Source organism: Boleophthalmus pectinirostris, unplaced genomic scaffold, assembly GCF_026225935.1.
Source record: "Boleophthalmus pectinirostris isolate CB_2022bp ecotype Guang Dong unplaced genomic scaffold, ASM2622593v1 HiC_scaffold_22, whole genome shotgun sequence".
Lineage (NCBI taxonomy): Eukaryota > Metazoa > Chordata > Actinopteri > Gobiiformes > Gobiidae > Boleophthalmus > Boleophthalmus pectinirostris.
The window spans coordinates 4,416,016-4,439,799 of NW_026571190.1; the positions used below are offsets into that span (position 1 = coordinate 4,416,016).

The window sequence follows — 23,784 nt, forward strand, 5'->3', positions numbered from 1 at the left end:
CACAAGGTCACGTGATGTAATCACATGACACACTGAAGCGTGGATTAGGTAGACTAGACCTAATCTACGTTAGGAAGCCAAATAGTGGGCAACAAATAGTTTTTTAGGTATGAAAATAAATAATGTAATGTGGGCAACTGTACATAATTAAACAGTATTCATTTTCTTGATTGTATGAACATTTAAATTGCCTCTGGTTTACCTCTGTTCTCCTCTGCTACACTTCAAATGTCACTGTGTGATGAACAGTTTTTATTTTCTGACTCTAATGTCGGCCTATAATAGGCTCCATTATTGATATTTGGCCACATCATTGCATCTGTTACTCATTAAAACTTCAGTGTTGGAAATTGGTGATTATTCTTTTTAATTATGTGCGGTTGCCCTTATTACATTATTTATTTTCATACCTAAAAAACTATTTGTTGCCCACTAATTGGCTTCCTAACGTAGGTTTGGTCTGGCCTATCTAATCCACGCTTCAGTGTGTCATGTGATTATGTCACGTGACCTTGTGTCTTCAACACGTGTGAGATGAGCCAAATGTTAATATGAGATTGTTCACGTTGTAAATGATGAACAGTGGTACTCAGCTAAACACATGAGCCTATGACTCTTTAGTTCCAGTGGTGAAAAACAGTCTTCTTACTTTCTCATCTTCTTCATCTTCCATTGATGCTGATCATGTGTTTCAGTCTTGCCTGAAGCTCAACCATCAGAAGCAGAGTTTGGCAAACTGTGGCGTGGCCATAGCAGGATTCGTAAATTCGCTGTCTGCTGTCCTCTGTCCTCTGCCCACTGTCCATTCTTCTGTCCTCTCTCTACTGTCTTCTGTCCACTGTCATCTGTCTGCTGTCCACTGTCCTGGTGCTCAGCCCTGGTCCTCTGTCTTCTGTCCGCTGTCCTCTGTCCTGTCCACTGTTTACTGTCCTCTGTCCGTTGTCTATGCCCACTCTTCGCTGTCATCTGTCGTCTGTCCACTGTTGTCTGTCCTGTCCTATTCTGTCCTCCATCCTGTCCTTTGTCCACTGTCCTGATCCTCTGTCCTGGTCTACAGTCCTCTGTCCTGGTATTTGTCCTCTATCCACTCTCCTGGTCCTCTGTACAGTTCCACTATCCTCTGTCCTCACGAGTCCTCTGTGTCCCCTCTGTGCAGATTCAGCAACCACGCGTCGTTCCAGGACATCCTGAGCGAGCTGAATGACTACGCGGGGCAGAGGGAGGTGGTGGCGGAGAACATGATGACCTCCATCTGTGTGGAGCTCACCAAGTTCCTCCAGGAGATCAAGCAGGAGCGCAAGACTGTGAGCACGTTACACTCTCATTACACACACAACAGATTATCCATAGTTTGGAGAGACGCCACGCTGGGGGTGTTCTACATGTACAGAGGACCGGGACAGTGGACAAAGGACAAAATGGAGGACAGATGACAGGCAAAATAGCACAGGACAGAGGACAGTGGACCGATGAGAGTGGACAGACTACAGATGACAGTGGACCAAGGACAGAAGACAGATGACCATCCAGAACCCAGAATTTAGAGACAGGCTAACCTTTCTGAGCATTTGTGAACTTCTGCACCTGGATTACCATGAAGTACTTGGAGGAGGACCAAAGTGGCTATACAAACTGGGCACGAGACATGATGACCAGAGTAATTAACAAAAACCCCAGTGACCCCCAGGAACTACTCACTAAAGACGACCCAAAGGAGACAATGCAAAATCAGTGTGATTCCCTCCACTCATCCAGAGAACATGAGAGCATTGACAATGAGGTGTCAGAACATAGAGAAAATGCAAATATGTTGGACCAGGCACCATATATTATCCAGGAGTACAGAACCCTGTAGCTCCTCGGTGAAGGGCTTTATGGAAAAGTCATGCACTGCTTCAAGCCTCACACACCTGAGGCTGTGACAGTGAAAATGATGAAGGGAGGCAAGAGCACTTTCAGAGAAGAACTGCACCTGCTCCACTATGTCGGACAGCTGGATCCTGACAGAAACAACATTGTCAAATTCATTGACTCTTTTGTTTGGGAAGACCAGAAATGCCTGGTTTTTGACATGTTGGATATCAGTCTTCAGGACATGTTGAACAAATGGGGTATCTAACCGCTGAATGAGATCAGACCAATTGCTCAGCAGCTTCTGGTGGCCTTTATTGGCCTCAAACAGATGGGTGTGGTGCACACGGACCTCAAGCTTGACAATGTGATGCTTGTTGATCAGAAATTTCATCCTTTTAAGGTGAAACTGATTAACTTTGGTCTAGCCTACCCAAAATCAAGAGCTGGAATTGGGAATGCGGGTGCAGCCAAAGGCTTTACCGGCTCCAGAGGTTAGCCTAGCCTACCTCTGACTGAAGTCATAGACATGTGGTCTCTGGGCTGTATTCTTGTGAGTCTGTACTTGGGTGACCACCCCTTCTCTAGCACACCTTACAAAAACCAAAAGACCATTATTGAAGCACTGGGTTTTCCTCCCAATGAACTTTTGAGCCAGGGAATATTCACTAAGAAGTACTAGTCCCTGCAGGAGGACGGCCAGTGGAGATTTAAGACTCCAGATGAATTAGAAAGAGATACAGGTTTGGATCCACTTGACAGTCAAGTCCTCTATAAGGCCGCAGTTTAGATGAAGCAGTTCTATGCTACTCACCCGTAAACCAGAACCCACAATTCAGAGACAGGCTGACTTTTCTGAGTCTGTGTGAACTTCTTCTGCACCTTGATTCCAGGAAGAGAATAACTCCAGGTGCAGCCTTATATCACCCATTTATCACCATGATAAAGGAGAACCAAAGTGACTATGCAAAGTCACTTCACCCACCTTGCCTATGTTCATAAAACCCTAGCCTCATAAATATGTAGTTATATTTGGGAAATAGATATAATTATTGATAGATAATCAAATGTAATGGTATTATTTCATTGTGGTAGAATTGAATGCTTGAATTCTAATACAGTCAAAAAATATCCCCACACACATACACAATCACACACACACACACACACACGCACCAAAAACTAAATAAAAATATATAAAAATCTTTGTCTCTTATCTCAGAGGATTTTCAGAATATGCTTTTAATTAATTGCAGCTCAATTCATTCACTGTTTTTCAAGGCCCTCCTCAAAATTAAAACCACCTGTAATGGAATTATGCAAGATAGATCAAGTGTAATGACATAATACTGTAGAACAAACAGGTAGAGGACGCGCCGCCACAAATGTTACATAATGAAGCTTTTACGTGTGTGTCTGGGCTGGTATTCGTCCCATTGTGGTGACAGATGTTTGTATACACAGTGATTTCATGCCACCTGACTTTGTCTTAAAATGCAAAACAACAGTTATAGATTGTTCATTTTAAATGGTTTGCAATGGTCCAAAGTTTTTCTTCACTTTCTGAGCGTCCTTATTTAGTTTACAAACGCCTTTCGCAATTCTCAGCAATGCTAACAACAGCTAGCAGATTTTGACTTCAAGAACTGCTTATAAAATATATGTGTACTGAAGCAAGGCATGTTTTACAGGGCCTCTAATGTAAAGTAAAGTATGGAAACCTAACATGTGTATTTGTGTGTGTGCAGCACCTGTCGGATGTGAAGAAGGCCCAGCAAACCCTGGAGAGCAGCTTCAAACAGCTGGAGAGTGTAAGTCCTTCAACTCTGCAACATCTCCACTAAACTACTGTATTTTAAGCACTATATGTCGCTCTGGATTATAAGACGCACTGTTATTGAATGGTCTATTTTCAAACTTTTTTCACATATAAACCACACTGGACTATAAGACGCATTAAATGAAACACAACTGTTAGACAAGTCAGTCAAACTTTATTTATCACGTTCACAATAACTCAACTTTGTTCAAATGTAATGCGTAAAAAATACTGTCTGAGACGCTAAATTGTTAGTGTATTCACAATAAGTCATAACTGTTCAAACAGTTGGGTGATTACGGCATCCAGCACGTCCACATCCCTCTCGTCATTATCCGAGTCAGTGTGGTTACTGTTCCCTGGCAGTTCAGTGATGATTCTGGTCTTGGTGAAAGCTCGGACCACAGTTGATACTGATCCTTAGCCCAGGCGTCCATGATCCGTTGGCAGGTCGCTCGGTGCTGTCTCTCTGTCTTGGGGATTGTGCGTTCACCTTCTCTCATCCACTGCTCCCACGCAGCTCACACTTTCACTTTATAACAGCCTTGAGTTTAAAGTGGGTGTTGTAAGCGTGTCTCTTGACAGGTGCATTTTGATATTAAAAGGAATCACAGGATGTATTACTCCTGATGCTCCTGACTACGGGAGCCGTAACGCTGTAAGTGGAGCGGCTTTGTAGTTTACTAAAGTCGTACTAAGACACCCGAGTAAATTAATATATAAGGCGCTCTGGATTATAAGGCACGCAGTCATTTTTGGATGAAATTAAAGGCTTTTAAGTGCATCCTATAGTGCAGAAAATACAGTACACTGTGCAATGTCCAGTGACTACAGACTGTATACACAAGTGGACAGGACAATTGTGATGTCACCCATAGTGTCTGGCTCCAGACAAATTAAACCAATTGAGGCTAGAGCGGTTGTTTGGAGTCGAGTTCCATTTTGAAGTTCTACATAAGTGTGTCATAGAAACTAAAGTGCCAGTAGGCTCTGTTCACGCTTACATCACAAACCAGAAAGACGTTTGGAAACATGCGATGGCAACTTCCGGTGTAGTTCCTGACACTGGGCTCGCCAATCGACTGTGACTCGACTGAAGTAAATGTGATCAGTGGTAAAATAAAAACTGCACACCGCATGTGCTGTTTGGAATCATCTTGAATTTGGCGCCTCATCTCTTCTAATCACATGTACCAGTGCACTCAGAGATGTGCGGCAGTGGGGAAATAATGCAAACTGAGTTCTGGTGGTAATTGTTGATTTGCCGAACATAACAGAACACTACAATGACATGGAGACGAAGAAAACTGGGACATTTTCAAATTTTTCCTAGATTTTGCCAGACTTACTACAGCAAACAGAACCCACCAGAAATTGTCATTGCATGTTTCCAAACATCTTCCTGGTTTGTGACGTGAGCGTGAATAGAACTAGAAATAGAAAGTGTGAATTAGGAGCGAGGGTGTTGAAGGTACTCGCCCCTTCACAAGCTGTCAATCAAACCTGTTGCGCCAGCGCAGCAGTGTCAAACTCAAATTCACAGAGGTCAAAATTAAAAATTGGGACTAAGTCGTGGGCCAAACTAAATATTTATTGAAAAAATTTCAACAACATCTGCATGTTTTCTCTTCTTTCGAGATATGTAATGTTAAATCTTTTTTATTAAAATAAAAGTTTAATAATAGTTTTGCTTAAACATTGAATCCAGAACAAGCAGAATATAAAATAATAACATAATTTTAAACAAATAATGTGTCTATAGTCTATCTGTAGTCGGCGGGCAGCTCTAATATATATTTGATACGATCTTGTGAGCCAAATATAATTATATCACGGGCCAAATTTGGGACTGTTATTCAGTTGAAAGTGAATTGGAGCCAGAGTCGATGGATCCATTACAGTTTATGAATGTGGCTGGACAGTAATGATGGCTCCATGTCAAAATGTAGGCTCCTGAACATTCTGGAATCTAACCCTGCTTAAAATGACGTGAATTCACAAATGCATCTGGCCATAGTCTCAAAATTCATATCTAAGATCAGATACATTTCAGTACCTTTCAGCTATTTTGCCGTTTGGATATTTGTTTACACTCATTTTACAACATAATTTGCTATATTGGATTCATTAAATGCTTTATTTGATGACTTCCACTTCTACTTCCATAGACTTGTGCGCTCCTCATTATTCGCTGGAGTGATCTCTTTGTGCGATCGGAAGTGCTTATGTCAGGCAGCCAAATGAGAAACGCTCTGTAATAAACCCATTCATTATGAGAATCATGAAAGATCATTAGCGCTGACTAATTACTGCCTCAGAGTCGCAACCAATTTATTATCTGTAGAAGCCTTTCAGACAGAGATGATGACATTAAAGGGCCCGGTTACACTATTTTCTTTTCTGTGTTCTAATGTTGTTTCCTCACTGCAGACAGACCTGGAGTTGTGTTTTGTGTTATTCACACATGTTTAACACACAAACCCTGCACGTTTAGGCTGAGTTTATTTAGTTTATTTAAGCCCTCAAACAGAAAACACTCTGTTCCAACTTATGATGTCATGTGGTATACAGAAAGTACGGAAGCCGAGAGGGGTCACAACAAACGCAAATGACGCAACAAATACAAATGCGACAACACAACAAAAAGCCACAACACACCAAAAAAAGCCACAACAGAAATGACCGCGGGACTCTATTTTAATGCAAACGCCGTAACAAATACAAACGCCACAACACAAACGCAAATGTCACAACACATTAAAAAGCCACAACACATTAAAAACCCACAACACATCAAAAAGCCACAACGGAAGTGACCGTGGGACTTTATTTTTTGACGGACTGATCAGGCAGCAAGTGAAGAAGAAGATCTACAATGTGAAACGAATAATGATAAAACAATAATTTACTTTTACTTACGTTTCCAACTTCTCCGTTCCTTTACTTTTCACGTTGTAGTTCTTTTTCTTCACTTGCTGCTTGATCAGTCCCGCGGTCACTTCCGTTGTGGCTTTTTAATGTGTTGTGGCTTTTTAATGTGTTGTGGCTTTTTAATGTGTTGTGGTATTTGCGTTTGTGTTGTGGCGTTTGTATTTGTTGCGGCGTTTGCATTCAAATAGAGTCCCGCGGTCATTTCTGTTGTGGCTTTTTTTTGGTGTGTTGTGGCTTTTTGTTGTGTTGTGGCATTTGTATTTGTTGCGGTGTTTGCGTTTGTTGTGACCCCTCTCCGCTTCCGTAAGAAAGTGCTCCAAAAACAAAACAAGAAAAAAAAAAAGAACAACAGGTAGCGAGTCGCTGTTAACTTGAAAACTACAATTTCATGACATCACAAGGTGGAGTGTTTTGAGCTTTGGAGATGTAGGCAGACTAATAATAAAGTGTAATTCAAATGTGTGAAAGAAAAAAAATCACAACTTTATGAGGAGGTAGCGTGGCATAAATAGCGTAAACAGAGTAGTATGTCATCTTTAATGATAACATGCTGTCCTGTGTTGTGTTGTAGACAAAGAAGCGTTTTGCCAAAGAGTGGGCTGAGGCGGAGAAGGCCACGCAGCAGGCTGAGAAGACCGAGAACGACCTGAACGCCACACGCCTCGACGTCGAGAAGGTACACGCTAATGCTAATGCTAATGCTAACAACGAGAGCTTGGCTGGAGAGACGGAGACGCTTACACCTCGACAGATGGAGTCTCAGACCCCATTTACACTAAAACAAATCCGTGTATCACCGTATCAGCGTATCGGAAATGATCATGGATAATGGCATAAACTAAGTGCTCCAAAAACAGCTCGCTATACACGCATCAAGAATATCGGACTTCGAGTCATTGCGCAATTCATACTGGGAAGGATTTTCCGAAAAAGTGAGCATCAAACCTCCATGTTTGTTTTCCCAGTGGGATGTGTCTATTGACAAAGTTGATCTTTTCTAGTCTTTTGAACCATATCACTTTTGTTTCTGGTTCTGATATTGTCATATTTTAGTTTTGGGATTCGGACATCGTAATTGTGTGGTTGTTGGATCCTAACAGAGGAAAACACCTCAAGAAATGTATTTGCAAACTCCATAGATGCAAAAGAGAATCAGATGTGTGTGACTGCAAACCTCTGTTCAAACTGTTTCTCTTCCCAACGGAGCTGAAAAAAAAAAAGGCGAAAGGTGATGGGCAGGATTGATCCACAGGAAGGACGAAAAAGGAAACCTTTGGCTGCCTCAGAAATCATCCTGAGTTTGCAGTGAACATTTTGTATGTGGAGCGCCAACAAAGCAAAATCCTGATCCCTCGCTCCACCTTGGTTACGAATTAAAAAAGTCAATGCCAAAGCAAAAGGCACCAACTGTTCACCTTCCACTGCAAAGAGACCAAGACGTGATGTTTCTGTAAAACCACAAGAACAAGAAAGTGCAGCTCAGTCTGTTTGTCTTCTGCACCTCTCACTTAACAAACAGGATCCCACTTTGTTGTCACTCCACATACAAAATGTTCACTGCAAACTCAGGATGATTTAGGCAGTCAAAGGTTTCCTTTTTGGTTCTTCCTGTAGATCAATCCTGCCCATCGCCTTTGCCTTTCACTATTTTTCAATTCTGTTGGAAGGGAAACAGTTTGAACAGAGGTTTACAGTCACACACATCTGATTCCCTTTTGCATTTATGGAGTTCACAAACACATTTCTGGAGCCGTTTTCTGCTGTTATGATCCAGCAACCACACAATTACAATGTCCGAATCCCAAAACTAAAATATGACGATATCAGAACCAGAAACAAAAGTGATATGGTTCAAAAGACTTGAAAAGATCGACTTTGTCAATAGACACATCCCACTGGGAAAACAAACATGGAGGTTTGATGCTCACTTTTTCAGAAAATCCTTCCCAGTATGAACTGCGCAATGACCAAAAGTCAGAGATTCTTGATGCGTGTATTGTGCGCTGATGCAGTTCACCTTCTGTCGGACTAGTGGACACGACTCAGGTGAATATGAGTGTTCTTTCTGTGACAGAGAGGTGTTCTGCTAATGGTGAGTTTGTCCTGTTCTGAGATAGTTCATATTAAACTTTTCAGAGATTATACAGTCTATGTGTATGATCATACGCATATATGAATGGACAAATATTCTAGCCTCGTTCTGGCGCTGAATTAGCTACTTCGCGGCACATAGAACTACATCAGTGTATCGGCATTTTCAGACATCGACACAGTGCCGGATCAGATCTGTGCTCAGATGAATTCATGGGAGCTGGCGGCACCAGATCGTTCCGTCTCTGCATCCACAATGAAAACGATTTGAATAATGTCCACTAATGTGGACAGAGCCTCAGTTCTGTGATGAAACTGAGACTCCATATGTGCCTTAGATTAACTCTCAATTCAGTAAAACTTGTAAAACATTAAATGACTTAACAATTGAACCCATTTTTAGGGTGACCAGATTTTCAAAATACAAAACTGGGACACCCCTGTTTGTGGTGGTTGGTAATAATAAAATTGTGAAACGAGCAGGTAGCACAAGCAGTTTTTCTGTATTTTACAAATGACAATGTTTGCCTCTTTTTACTGGTGGCAGGGATCAAATTGGTCCAGAATACAGAAACCTGGGACATTTCTTGTATAAAACTGGGATAAATCTGCTGGGACCAGGGACACGGGGCTCAAAACTGGGACTGTCCTAGGTAAATAGGGACGTCTGGTCACTGTACCCATAGTAGTTGACTTTAGTTTTGACATAGTTTTGACTTCTTTAAGTTATGAAAGCTGCATGAATCTGTGGAAATATAAAGTTAAAACCGTACTTGGTAACATTTCATGGAATACCAGAAAAAGCCATAGTCAAAGGAACAACATTTCCATGGAAACAAGCAGGTGGAAGCCCTCCTCCAGACTAGTCAGGTTTGTGGAGACACAAGCCTGCTCAGTGCAATAAACACAACACCACTGAAAACAGCAGGTTTTTAATTTAGTCTGTTTGTTTTCTAAAAAATGTCAGTTTCTTTAAATCATTTGAACACTGAATCGTTTCTTCATTGCTTGTTTTGTCATACTTTTATTTATCAGATATGTACATCTAATATACAACCAGCCAATCCTGAGCCAGTGTCTTTGTGCTCTTAGGCCAAGCACTACGCCCACACCCGCACCCACATCGCAGAGGAGAGCCGCAGTGACTACGCTGCCCAGCTACAGAAGTACAACAAGGAGCAGAACTACCACTACTACACAGACATACCCCAGATATTCAATGTGAGTACTACACAGTGTACTCACTTTGTCCTGGACGTGACCCCGGGGCAAGGCACACGTCCAGGGATTTGGACCATGACGCAGGCTGGACTTAAAAGGGCCTGGATTATGATATTTTCTGCTGATCTATGTTCTGATGTTGTTTCCTTATCACAAACAGATCTGCAGTTTATATTTAACACACAAACCATGCAAACTTTAGGTTTATTTGTTCTTGTTACAAATAGAAAACACTCTGTTCCACCTTGTGATGTCATGTGGTTATACAGGAAGTGCTCCGCTATGTTTTTAAACTAAATACACCTTCACTAGAAGTATTCAGATTATTTTAGCATTGGAATTGCCAAACTTTGAAGCTGTAGCCACTGTTTTGGCCTCACTGACATTTCTTTGCTTAAACTTAAACAACTTAAGGTTATCCTTTACCCTGGAACAGAGCATTGTGAGCTTTGGAGATGTAGACAGCATAATAATGCAAAACATGTGTGAATGAAACTAAAACACAACTCCAGGTATGTGTCTGAGGAGGTAACAACATTATAGAGGACAAATATCCCCACTGGGACAATAAAGAACCTTTCCTATAACATGGCTTAAAGCTCGTAAGTCACTTTTACTTTATATAGGAGATATATTGTATATTATATATACTGTGTATTATGCAACTTTTATTGGCTTTTATCCATATTATAATGTTGTCCTCTCACTTAACTCACTCAGAGTTGTTTGAATCATGTTGACCTGCATTCAAGGCCATTGCTCTAAACATTTCAGTTACCCCCTACCACCCACAACTCTGTACATACTTTGTGCTTTTATTTTCAAAACAGATATTCTGCTGCTCGCTATTGTGATGACATGTGCTGTTACATAAGGTTAGATTTCCTGTAAGACATTTGGCAGATGAGGTAAGATCCTATTGATAAACTGCATATGTATGTAGTTACAATGGCAAAGTTAAAGACGTCTGAGGAAGTGTCCCTTTTGTACTGGATTCCTGTTCTTTCACAGAGGAACAGTAAAAAAGAAACTCACAAATGGAAAAAAAGGGGAAGATACAGACGATCATTTCTCCTCTTTGAGTCAGCTTTAAATAGTCTTGTCTGCACTCTTATTTCCGGATGTATAGTCTTGCATCAGTCCAGATTTATGGTTTAAGCAGCAACAGATTTAGATCACCATGTCACCTTTTAGTGTAGTAGTGTCCCTGCTCCCATTACTCCCCGTGTTAAGTCACTTCTCCTTCAGAGCGCTGTCAGAACATAATCAGAGTGCCCTGCCTCAAGGTCACGAGGTCAAGTATCTCGGGGTCTTGTTCACGAGTGAGGGGAGGATGGAGTGTGTGATTGACAGGCTGATCTGTGCAGTGTCGACAGTGATGTGGTCGCTGTATCTGACCATTGCGGCAAAAGGCAAAGCTCTCGATTTACCGTCAAGCTATGTTCCTCTCCTCACCTACGGTCATGAACTTTGGGTAATGACCGAAAGGACGAGGTCGTGGATATAAGCGGTTGAAATGAGTTTCCTATGCGGGGTGGCTGGGTGCTCCCTTAGGCTACGTTCAGTCTGCAGGGCTTAACACTCAATTCAGATTTTTTTGTGAAATCCGATGTTTTTGGGAGGTCGTTCACATTTCCAGTAAACTTGACTTGTATGTGATCTCCAGTGTGAACATTAAACAGTACAAAAGTGTCCCATATGTGCACTGGAGACACGACGACGTCAACCGCAGCGAGCGTGCTCTGTGTTTACAGAAGTTGTCCAAACATGGACGCAGCATTGAGCACCTGGAGATTTTAAAGTTCCTCTCGTACCGGAGCCAGAACATGAACAACTTACTTGTTTTAAGGAGGAGATTGAGAAGGAGAAGGACGAGGTTTTTGGCCGTGGTGTTTTGTGGGACAGTTCGTTGAAAGGAACGTGTGGATGCAGAGACGTAGCCAAGAGTGGTGGGAATGCGATGTGCTTCACTTCAGTGACACGGAGTTCATTAACAATTTTCGTATGACGAGAAGAACGTTTGTGTACATTTATGGCTTGTTGATAACGTGTAGGTCGGATGAATGCGCCTTGGCCGTTCAGACTAACGTCGCATGTGAAAAGATCGGATATGTATCGATTTTAGGAGCACATATCCAAGTGGCCTGGGTCACATTTGAAAAAATCGGATTTGGGTCACTTCAGGCTGCAGTCTGAACGTAGCCTTAGAGATAGGGTGAGGAGCTCAGTCACACAGGAGGAGCTCGGAGTAGAGCCTCTGCTCCCCCACGTCAAGAGGAGCAGCTGAGGCTTGGGCATCTGCTCCGTATGTCTCCTGGGTACTGCCCTCAGGAGGTGTTCTGGGTATGTCCCACCAGGAGGAGGCCCCGGGGACGACCCAGGACACGCTGGAGGGACTATGTCTCTGGGCTGGCCTGGGAACACCTCAGGGTCCCCCTGGAGGAGCTGGAGGAAGTGTCCAGGGTGAAAGAAGTCTGGGGGTCTCTGTTTAGTCTGCTGCCCCTTCAACTCGGCTCCGAATAAACAGAAGAAAATGGATGGATAATGTCCCTGCTCCCTTTACTCCTTGTGTTAAGTCACTCCTCCTTCAGAGCGCTATCAGAACATAATCAGAGTGTATTCTAATGAAATTACTGCACATCAGATAAAGTCAGAGTGTACAGTTTTATATCATGATTTTGTATATTTATTGAGAATTGACTTTAGGCTTGTTTTTGATGAGGGAACAGCTTTGTAACATGTCGAAAGCAAAACAAATGTAAAAAGATTTGGTATAAAACCCCTCTTTAAAGGGCTCATCTTACACTATTTACTGATCTATGTTACAAGACAAACTAATAATAAAGGGTTATTCAAACATGTGTGAATGAAACAAAACAACTCCACATATGTTTTTGAGGAGGTAACAACATTCCAGCATAACTAAAAGCTCACAAGAGTCCATTTTATGTAATATAGGAACTTTAAGAATATACAGTCCCTGACAAAAGTCTTGTCACTTATCCATTTTGTAGAAACAAAAGCTTATAACTTGACTTCAAATTAATCGATTAGTTTTAAAAATGTCTCATATGAAAGCTAAAACCCTCCCAAATTATGCTCAATAAACTAAAATAAATTTGCTTCACTGAAGAAAGATTGATCATTTAATGAACACAGAAAGGTCAGATTTTGGCAAGACAAAAGTTTTGTCGCCTACAGAAAATTGAACATAATTTACTTCAAATACAAAAATATGTTGCATAACGTCAGTGAATGAAGTAGTGGTGCTGTGAGATCCATATTTAATATCTTGTATGACTTCCATGAGCTTGAAGGACACATCCATGCAGTTCAACAATGATTCATACAATTTGTTGATGAAGTCATCAGGAATAGCAAAGAAAGCGTCTTACATGCCTCCCAGAGTTCATCAAGATTCTTTGGTTTTGTCTTCCATGCTTCCTCTTTCATTCTACCCCAGACATGCTCAATGATGTTCATGTCTGGTGACTGGGCTGGCCAGTCCTGGACCACCTTGATCTTCTTCACCTTGAGAAACTTTGATGTAGAGATAGAAGTATGTGATGGAGCACCATCCTGCTGCAAAATTTGACCCTTTTATGGTTGGGAATGTAAGAGGAGCTAATACTTCTTGATATTTTAGGTTATTGATATTTGCCTTCCACCCTGCAAATGTCTCACACACCCCCAGACTGGATGGAACCCCAGACCAGGATTTTTCCACCACCAAACTTAACTGTTTTCTGGGTGAATCTTGGATCCATGTGGCTCCAGTAGGTCTCCTGCAATATTTGCGGTGGCTGTGATGTAATTCAACCGAGGATTCATCTGAGAAATCCACCTTCTGCCACTTTTCCAGTGTCCATCCTTTTAGCAGGCTGTGGGCCTTGGCAAATGCCACACATGGTTTTTTAATTGCCTTTTGTTTAGTGCTGGTTTCTGTGCACTGATTCGACCATGGAGGCCATTTCCAGACAGAATTCTACAAACTGTTGTGGTTTACACAGGGACTTGAGGTGACCAGGCCTGGTGGAGTCTGCTGCAGTGGAAAAGGGGCCTTGGATTTTCGAATCAACAAACGGTCCTCCCGAGCAGTTGTCTTGCGGGGTCTGCCGGACCTGGGCTTGTCAAAAACATCTCCAGTCATTTCAGATCTTTTTCTTATTCTTTGTACTTGACGCTGAGACACATTGAAGGTGTCACCACCTCAGCAGTGGATCTGGTCTTCAGCCTCTTGATAATTAACGCTTTGGTCTCAGGGTGGATCTTAGGCATGTTGTCAGAGGTCAAGTTGCAGTTGATGTGAAGGTCTGGTGTGCTGGGCTTCTTTTTATACACACCCACTAACTGACTGATCAGTAACTGATCACAGGTGAGGCTGTAATCTAGGATTGGGTGCATCATATGACAAGGCCACAAGACTTTTGTCTTGCCAAAATCTGACCTTTCTGTGTTCATTAAATGATCAATCTTTCTTCAGTGAAGCAAATTTATTTTAGTATATTGAGCATAATTTGGGAGGGTTTTAGCTTCATATGAGACATTTCTAAAACCAATTGATTAATTTAAAGTCAGGTTATAAGCTTTTGTTTCTACAAAATGGATAAGCGACAAGACTTTTGTCAGGGACTGTATATTGTGACTTGAGAAATGACAATCTTTGACCACATTCTAATCTCAAATTGATGAGTTGAATAAATACAGCGACAGTGTAAGTAAGGAGGCATGGGTCTCACAACTGTAGTAACAAATCAGTCTAAGTTCTGCTTGTGGCCTTATCGTCCTGGAGATACGGAGCTGAAGAATGTGTGAGAGGAGGAGGAGCAAGTGCCCACAGCGGACGACTCCCTTTCACTCCAAGGCCATCTGAAAACACAAACATTTCTCTGTTCTAAAGGCAGCACGACTCCACCAAAACCAGACACTATACTACCACTACCTCTAACCTCTCTGGTGGAAGCTACAAAATCTGCTTATCACTATGGAAATAGTATTACTTTAGCTGGGGTGCTGCACAGTAAAGCATCAAACATGTATCTAGAATTTGTTTTATTGTAGCTCAAAACTGCATTGAAAAACAGGCTTGCCTCTTCACAGATATGACCTGTAACTTGGCCTGGACAGGTCAACAGCTTGTTTAAAGTTTCAAAGAACTGTATATTAGATTTCATGAACTTGACCCATCTGTGTCCCAGTTATGTGGTAAATGGTCAAATCAAATATAACACACTGATAACCACTGTACAGTAATGCTGATGTGTTCTTCATTACAAAAACACTGGACATGATGAACACGTTGTTTATGTTATAATTCAGTGTTTTGGTTCAAGAAAAAAATCCAATCAGAAAGCAGAATGAGCCTCATATGACTCTCTTATTTGAGTTGCCAGTTTCAATTCTGAAATCCAGTTGGTTTAAACTGAAAAGGACTCAGGTGCAGGACAGGTGTGGTATAGGACCTTGACCTCGCGGTGAGGGGCCCTGGGGTCAACATACCATATAGTATTTTGACCCTGGGGTCAGAATCCTATTATGGTATGTTGACCCCCTATAGCATATTGACCCACCTATGAAAATCTATATTTTATTAATAAAAAACTTGAATTCTATAGAAAAACTTTGAATATTAATACGATATCTACAAATTAAAACATACTGACATATTTAACAGTGGTTTTTGAAGAACTTACATACATTTTTATGTGGATTATAACTTTTGAATGTTAAAAATGACTTGTTTAAACACATACTTTCCTGAAAATGATGAGATAAGTAGTTATTAATTACTTATGTAATCAAAGTGATGTACAATGATTTGGAATCTTGTTCAAATAGACAGGACTGATCAGTGGAGTAGTTAAATAGGGGAAACCTATGGCTATAGTAATCTGACCCCCCAATATGTTTATTATAGTTATTATGATGTAAAGTAAGAAGTCATGTTAGTTGAATATTGACAATGATCTATTATATTTAAAAAAGGTCAAAATCCTATGACTATAGTAATCTGATCCCCCAATATGTTTATTATAACACAACATGACTAAATTCAAGGTCATAACAAACCATTGCCTAAATTGACATTATGATTCTTAGGATTATCTGAACATAGCAAACTAAAAACCATAACAATGTAAAATACAATATAAAAGTGACAAGATTGTTATGTATATGCAATTTTAACAATACGTTACATTTACACAAAATACCAAGTCGTTCTCCATCAAAACATTCCTTAAAATACCTTAAAAGAAAGTGAATATGTAGCAATATATAATAAAAGTAAATGTCATGAGAAATAATGATCAGATAAGTAACATACTAAAGGAAAAATAAGGGGGGTCAAAATCCTATGGGGGGGTCACTTTACTATAGTGGTATGTTGACCCCGGGGTCAATATACTATGGGGGTCAAAATACTATCTCACACTGGCAATCATAAACCAGTGCTAGTGCAGCCTCTGCAGCTCGGTCAGGGAACTGTGTTCTAACTTTGAGACTAGCAGGGGGCAGATCCCTCATCAGAAAAGTGCCACAGTACTACTCTTCCTCCACACTGGAACATAGAACATCTTTTATTTTGTAGGAACCTCTGTGTCCTCTCAAGTTAGAAGACACCTCTGTCTCCTCTGTTCTTATAAACAGAAGTTACAGGACATGGATGAGTCTTTTATTTTGAAGTAACCCCTGTCTCCTCTCTTCTCACAAACAGAAGTTACAGGACATGGATGAGCGGAGGATCCGGAGGCTAGCTGAGGGCTACTGTCAGTTCTCGGAGATTGAGAAGAATGTGCTCCCTATCGTCACCAAATGTCTGGACTGCATCTATACCGCAGGGACACGTATCAATGCTAATCAGGTGGGACACACACACTCACACACACTGGAACATATGCAGTATTCAACAACTATGAGCAATAGTCAGGTTATCTTTAGGTTTCACTTTTGTTTTCTTTGTTGGTCAGACGTATAATGGCCACATTTCCATATTTGTACTATTCATGTAATTTGAATTACTTTGTGTACAAATTGTGCTATACAAATAAACTTGGCTGGCCTATACCAGTCTCCCAACTAAAAGTACAAGTAACAGGTTAACAGACTCGCAGCGTTTAGCACTAACAAAGAAAAGAGAGATAGTCCCTCTGGTCCCTCTGCTGAAAGAGCGTCTCCTGCTCTGATTGGTCATTTAGAAATGAACATTGCCATATACACAAACACGTTATTAACATTTCAGTTTCCTTAAACTTTATTTAAAATCTAACAACCTCCAGAAGTCACATTTATCTGGGAATGCCTACATAAGACACTGTTTTAGTAATGTTAGCTGCAAATGTTTTATGAAGGCCCCGGCACTATCACGACTTTGAACAGAATTCATTTCAAAATTTCAGTCATTTCAAACAGATTTTAGGAGTAGGATCTGGAAACCTAAAGAAAGACTTGATATTTTATGATTCAATCAATGTTACAATTGTCTGTAAAGTCAATGTTTGACGTGTCATGTTTACTTTGTGTGAACACTGAAATAGTCATTCAAATCTTACATATTTTGTAAGTGATTGTGATTTTAAATGTACCAAAAGTGAGAATTTTAAAAGCAAAAATAGCTCGCTTAAAGGAACTTTTTCTCTCACTCTGCACTCTTAGAGTTTTAAAAAGGTACTATTATCAAATCTGATCTGAGCCTGGGTCCCCAGAGCTTTAACCTGCAGATAGAGACACATCCAGGTTTGTGTCCAATCAGTGCAAAGATTTCGGTGTGGTCAGTGGGATAAAGACAAGTACTGTTTTTGTGCATAGTAGCAATAATCATAATAGTCATCATTAAACCTGGTCCCCTCCCTCTCCACCCTGTCTTATCCTAAGTGCTGTCCTTTGTCTCTTCCGCAGGACTCCATCCTCTTCATAGAACAGCACAAGTCGGGCTTCGAGCGGCCCTCAGACGTGGACTTTGAGGACTACTCTCATGGAATCAAACCCGCAACCTCAGAGTCCACCCTGAACGCGCCCAAACACAAGGCCAAGCTGTGGCTCTTCAGCAAGAAGAAGGTCAGAGCTGCCACCACACTGTCAATATGTCCACCACATGTGTCCTATATGTCCTCTGTGTCCTCTGTGTCCTCTGTGTCCTGCACTCTTCATTCTCATGGATGATCTGTTACAAACTTTTCTCTCAAATAGTATCAGTGTTACTATGTTAATAACTACTGTTATTTAGCATCACAGAGTGTAAATAGAAGTGGACTAAGGGAGTGTGACGTCACCCACAGTGTTCAGCTCCAGTCTAATGAAGCTTGCTGAGGCTAGCAGTTATAGGAGTGAATTTGGAAGTGCACCATGCTCACCTCCCGTTTGGAAGGCGGCAAATAGTTGGTTAGCTGTTCTTTTATATATACAGACCATGTTTAACTTGGATTTTTTTTTTTTTATCTACTCCAGTCTCCAAATCCTTCTGAATCCAAGTCCACTTTATTCACATTTCACAAACACGACTGTTTCCAAAGTGCTGCACAGAGATCATAAAATGGAGACAACAAAAAGATAAATTGCTAAAATTTTCATCATACCAGTCCTAACACAATAAAACCAATAAAAGCAAATAAAAGCAAAACCATAAAAATCATAAAATAGCAGTAAATAAGTAAAATCAATAAAATAAATAAAAGACAGAAAGGAGCACACAACTCACTCAGCGCAGTGTTAAAAATGAGTAGAGTAAAAGTGGGTTTTAAGACAAAAATTCAAACTCTCCTCTGTGGGGGCTGTTGGGATGTGGGGGGCAGAATGTTCCAGAGTTTGGGGCCGACCACAGAGAAGGTCCTGTCCACCTGGTTTTAAGTCTCGTCTTAGGCCCCACGAGTTGGAGCTGGCCCTCGAACCTCAGAGTACACAGGTGTAAATCTGGATGAGGTCCAAGACGTAACATGGGGCCACTCCATTCAAAGCTTTAAAAACAAACAATAAAATCTTAAAATCAACTCTAAATCGAACTGGAAGCTGGTGCAAAGACGCTAAAATTGGGGTAAGGTGCTCACGTTTTTTGGTTCCAGTTAAAAGTCGCACAGCAGAATTCTGGACCAACTGTAAGTGCAGGGAGGCTGATGCCAGAGAAAAGTGCATTACAGTCGTCTAAATGAGAGGAGATAAAAACGTGACCTGTTCAAATGATTTAAAAGAAAAAAACTGTATAATTTTATATTAAAGCCACAAATGAAAAAGCCAGATTTTACAACTCCATTCACTTTTTGTCAAATTTAAAGTCACTCATCACTCATCATTAGGATATTCACAAAGTTCCTATATTTTGCTAAATAGGCTCTTGTGAACTTTAAGTCATGTTACAAGATAAGATAATCCTTTATTGTCTCCCATGGGAGAAATTTGTCTTGGTACAGGGGGTAACATGCTGTATCAAAAAACAACACAACACAAAGCACCACATAAACAAACACACATAGAACAAAAATAGATACGAGACCATGTATGTCCTCTGGACTCGGTGCAGAAGGTGGGGGACAGGAGGGTCCTGGCTAAGGTCATCTCTATGCTGGGCCATGAGTCTCCCCCCTGCAGGACGCTCTGTCTGCTCTGGAGAGCAGCTTTAGTGACAGACTGATAAGGAGAGGTTTCACAGATCTTTCCTTCTTGCTGCTGTCACACTGTACAACAAACACTGTCAACACTGAGCATGTGCCATTCAGTTATATCCATGTGCAATTATTTTTAAGTCTATTCTTAAATTATTTTTAGGCTATTATTTATTGTCTGTTTTGTTGTATGTTGCCTTTTCCTGCTGTTCTGGAGTTGCGCATTGCAACACTGGAATTTCCCCACTGTGGGACTAATAAAGGCATATCTAATCTTACCAAGTATGAGCACGAGTGATGCACCTTTATATTATGCTTAACAGGCAAGCCCTTTGCATTCTTGTATTCTGTTAATAATTGCACATTTCCTGACCCTATGTGCAGTTTTTGATTGCACACTCCCTAAGCCTTTTACATTTATTCTGTTAACTGCACTATTTGAGTTTAGCAGATGAACGGCTAATGCCACAAAAGAATGCTTGAAACTGTTCAGTCTGCAGTTTGGGACCCTGACCTTCTACCTGACGGCATCAACTCAAACTGAGTGTGAAGAACATGGGTTGGGTCACTGATCACCTTCCTGCCGAGCTTCCTAACAGTCTCCTCAAAAATTTGCTAGGGGCCACGCCCATTATTTTACCTGCTCTTTTAGTCAAGGTAAAAATCTGTGATTTAAGTTTGACTGACAGGTTACAAAACCATGTTGTCATGCCATAACGTCAAATTGATTCCATGCATGCTTTGTAAAACATCAGCATTACATTTGTATCTACTCCATGTAACCTAAGCCGTCTTAAAAAATAGAGATGCTGGCAAATTCTTGAGCAGACAGATACATGCTTGTACAATGTTGTTACCTCCTCAAAATCATACCTGGGGTTGTGTTTTGTTTCACTCACATGTTGGAGTAACTCTTTATTATTAGTCTTTCTACATCTCTGAAGCTTAACATGTTCTGCTCCACCTTGTGATGTCATGAAGTGATAGTTCTCATGTTTACAGCCCCCTTTACCTTTTGTTTAGTAGAGATGGGTAATTCTAGGGCTGAAGATGTCCAGATGATTCTAGGGAAGGTGTATAGAGTTTAACAACACAATGGAGCACTTCCTGTATCACCACATGACATCACAAGGCGAGACAGAGTGTTTTCTGTTTGAGAGAAGAACCTAAATGTGCAGGGTTTGTGCCTTAAACAAGTGTGAATGAAACAAAACACAACTCCAGGTGTGTTTGCGATGAGGAAACTACATTAGAACCTAGATGAGTAAGAGTATACCCGGTCCCTTGTTTCCCTCTGAACACTGGAGTGAAGTGTGAGTGAGAGAGTGCACATTCCAGAGCCCTCCTCCCTCAGGGGCCCTCGCTGTAGGGACCTGCCCAACACGTCTGCTTCTGTCACTGTGTGCGCTCAGTAAGCCTGCTGCACACAACACAATGCACTGCTCCATAACTGGGACAAATAATGAAGTAGTCGTGCGCTCGTTTACATAAAGATGTACTATGTCACTCTCTTATATAAATGGACATAGCTAACCTGTAAACCGCCGTGTTCTGAGTAGGAAGTGAGCATGGGCGCGCTTACGGCTCCACCGACTCTGCTTTCAATTGACTTTACGTTGAAAAATTGTCACCGTGCTGCTGTGAGCCTCGTCATTTTGGTTTAAAATGTTCGTATTAACCCGCTCTATATGATCCAAGTGTTTTTATTTTGCTGTTTAGTTTTGTCCGTAAATTCTTAATATAGAACTCGGCTACAGATTCGCCTTAGAACTGTAGCCTCGATGAGTACGGGTGACTTCACATTCACTTAATCCAGGGGTGTCCAAACTTTTTTCAGCAAGGGCCACATCTCTAAACACAGATGAAGCAGAGGACTGATCAAGGGCTGTAGACTGGTGCTCATTACAGTGAATAATTGAAATATGTGCTGTGGGTTTAACAGATTAGAATGAGCTAAATATTAAATATGAGCTTTATTAAGGTAGGTTTTCAAAAAAACTTTTTTTTCATTGATGCAAGGTAATTGGGCCAATTCTCTTGGAAGCCTGAGGGCCAAGAAAAATTTGACTGAGGGCCACATTTGTTGCTATAGTTTGGACATGTCTGACTTAGTCCACTTTATATAGTCTATGTAGTTTTATGAATATAACGATATGTAAAAAAAACAAAAAAAACATCATACGATACAATTACTATTGTCATTTACGATATTGTAGAGGTGCTAACAGGATTGAAGAAATGTTTCTTTTACCTTTCAAAAAAGCCTTGACAAGCCTATTAGTGTCATAGTCCAAAGAATTACGATTGAAAAGTTCTTTATAACAGTTATTTCTTCATTCAAGTCAAACAAAAGATCACAGTCCATGTAGTTTCTTCCATTTTTTTTTTACTATTGCTGATATAAAACAGTGCATTTAAGCAAAGAAGAACTTGTAATTTGATATATTGTGACAGCTCACAATATTACTGTGAGATGATACGATATCATGATATTTTGGTTATTGTTGTCCCCGTGTAGTCTCGCCGTCTCCGGTGGGGGAAGAACTACTCGGTTTTGTTACTTAAATAAAAGTACAGATACCTTTAAGTACATTTTTAAACAGGTTGCTTTAATAGTTTTACTTTAGTCGATTTTTTCATGTGATTCTTTTACTTTAGTGTTTACTGTGTACTTTATACTGTGACCATACCAGTGGCGCAAGAAGGTTCCTGGTTTGATCCTCGGGTCGCCTGGGCCTTTCTGTGTGGAGTTTACATGTTTCTCCCCGTGTCTGGATGGGTTTCCTCCGGGCGCTCCGGGTTCCCCCATCAACCCAAAACATGTTGCACTGTTCTCCAGGAAGAACAGTTGATAGACAAGGTCAATTAAATACGATCAATCAATGAACCTGCCCAGGGACGACAGGTGGAAATGAACACTGGTGCTACAACCTGGTACAAGCATCTCTCCTGTTTAGGTTAATGTCCCTGTCCTGTCTCAAATAAATAAATACATAAATACGTAAATAAATAAATGAATGAATAAATAAATAAATGATTAAATAAACAAATGAATAAATAAATACATAAATAAATAAATTAACGAATAAATGAATAAGTAAATAAATAAATGAATGAATAAATACATTTTAAAATTTAATTAATGAATACATGAAAAAATGAATAAATAAATAAATGAATGATTAAATAAACAAATGAATAAATAAATGAATAAATAAATACATAAATAAATAAATTAACGAATAAATGAATAAGTAAATAAATAAATGAATGAATAAATACATAAATAAATAAATAAATAAACGAATGAATAAATACATTTAAAAAATGAATTAATTAATACATGAAAAAATGAATAAATAAATGAATAAATAAATGAATGAATAAATAATGAATAAATAAATAAATGAATGAATAAATACATACATAAATAAACAAATGAATGAATGAATGAATAAATACATAAATACATAAATAAACAAACGAATGAATGAATAAATACATAAATAAATACATAAATAAACATAAATACATAAATAAATAAATAGTCAAATCCTGATCCCGTTAGATCTCAGAAGTTCAGCAGGGTCAGGCCTGGTTAGTATTTGGATGGAGAACACTGGGAAAATCAGGTGCCACAACTCTCATGGTGTCCTTAGGCAAGACACTTCACCCAAACGCCTAGTATGAAAGTGGTGTGTGTGTGTGTGTGTGTGATGGTGGTGGTCAGATGGACCGATGACGCTGATTGGCAGCCTCGCTTCCGTATGTCTGCCCCAGGGCTACAGTAGTGTCTGGAGTGAATGAATAATGATCTGTAAAGCATCTTTGTGTTATATGTACGGAAGCCGAGAGGGGTCACAGCAAACGCAAACGCCGCAACAACACAACAAAAAGCCACAACACACCAAAAAAAGCCACAACGGAAATGACAGTGGGACTCTATTTTAATGTAAACGCCACAACACAAACGCAAATGCAGCGCAACACATTAAAAAGCCACAACACATTAAAAAGCCACAACAGAAGTGACCGCGGGACTCTATTTTCCGACGGACCAATCAAGCGGCAAGTGAAGAAGAACAACTACAGCGTGAAATGAATAATGATAAAACAATAAATTACTTTTACTTACGGTTCCAACTTCTCCGTTCCTTTACTTTTCAAGTTGTAGTTCTTCTTCATTTGCCGCTTGATTGGTCCGTCGGAAAATAGAGTCCCGCAGTCACTTCCGTTGTGGCTTTTTGATGTGTTGTGGCTTTTAAATGTGTTGCGGCA

At 40.4% G+C, this 23,784-nt stretch overlaps 1 protein-coding gene across 2 annotated transcripts in view; it reads left to right on the forward strand.

The window, feature by feature from the left end:
- Positions 1-23,784, forward strand: part of LOC110153510 (cdc42-interacting protein 4 homolog) — a 64,459-nt gene that overhangs the window by 35,439 nt on the left and 5,236 nt on the right. For both annotated transcript variants that reach the window (XM_020917410.2, XM_055158315.1), the window contains exons 4-9: positions 1,157-1,304; positions 3,600-3,662; positions 7,173-7,277; positions 9,785-9,913; positions 16,629-16,775; positions 17,810-17,968. In XM_020917410.2, coding sequence (XP_020773069.2) covers positions 1,157-1,304; positions 3,600-3,662; positions 7,173-7,277; positions 9,785-9,913; positions 16,629-16,775; positions 17,810-17,968 — 751 coding nt within the window. The remainder of the gene's footprint in view (positions 1-1,156; positions 1,305-3,599; positions 3,663-7,172; positions 7,278-9,784; positions 9,914-16,628; positions 16,776-17,809; positions 17,969-23,784) is intronic.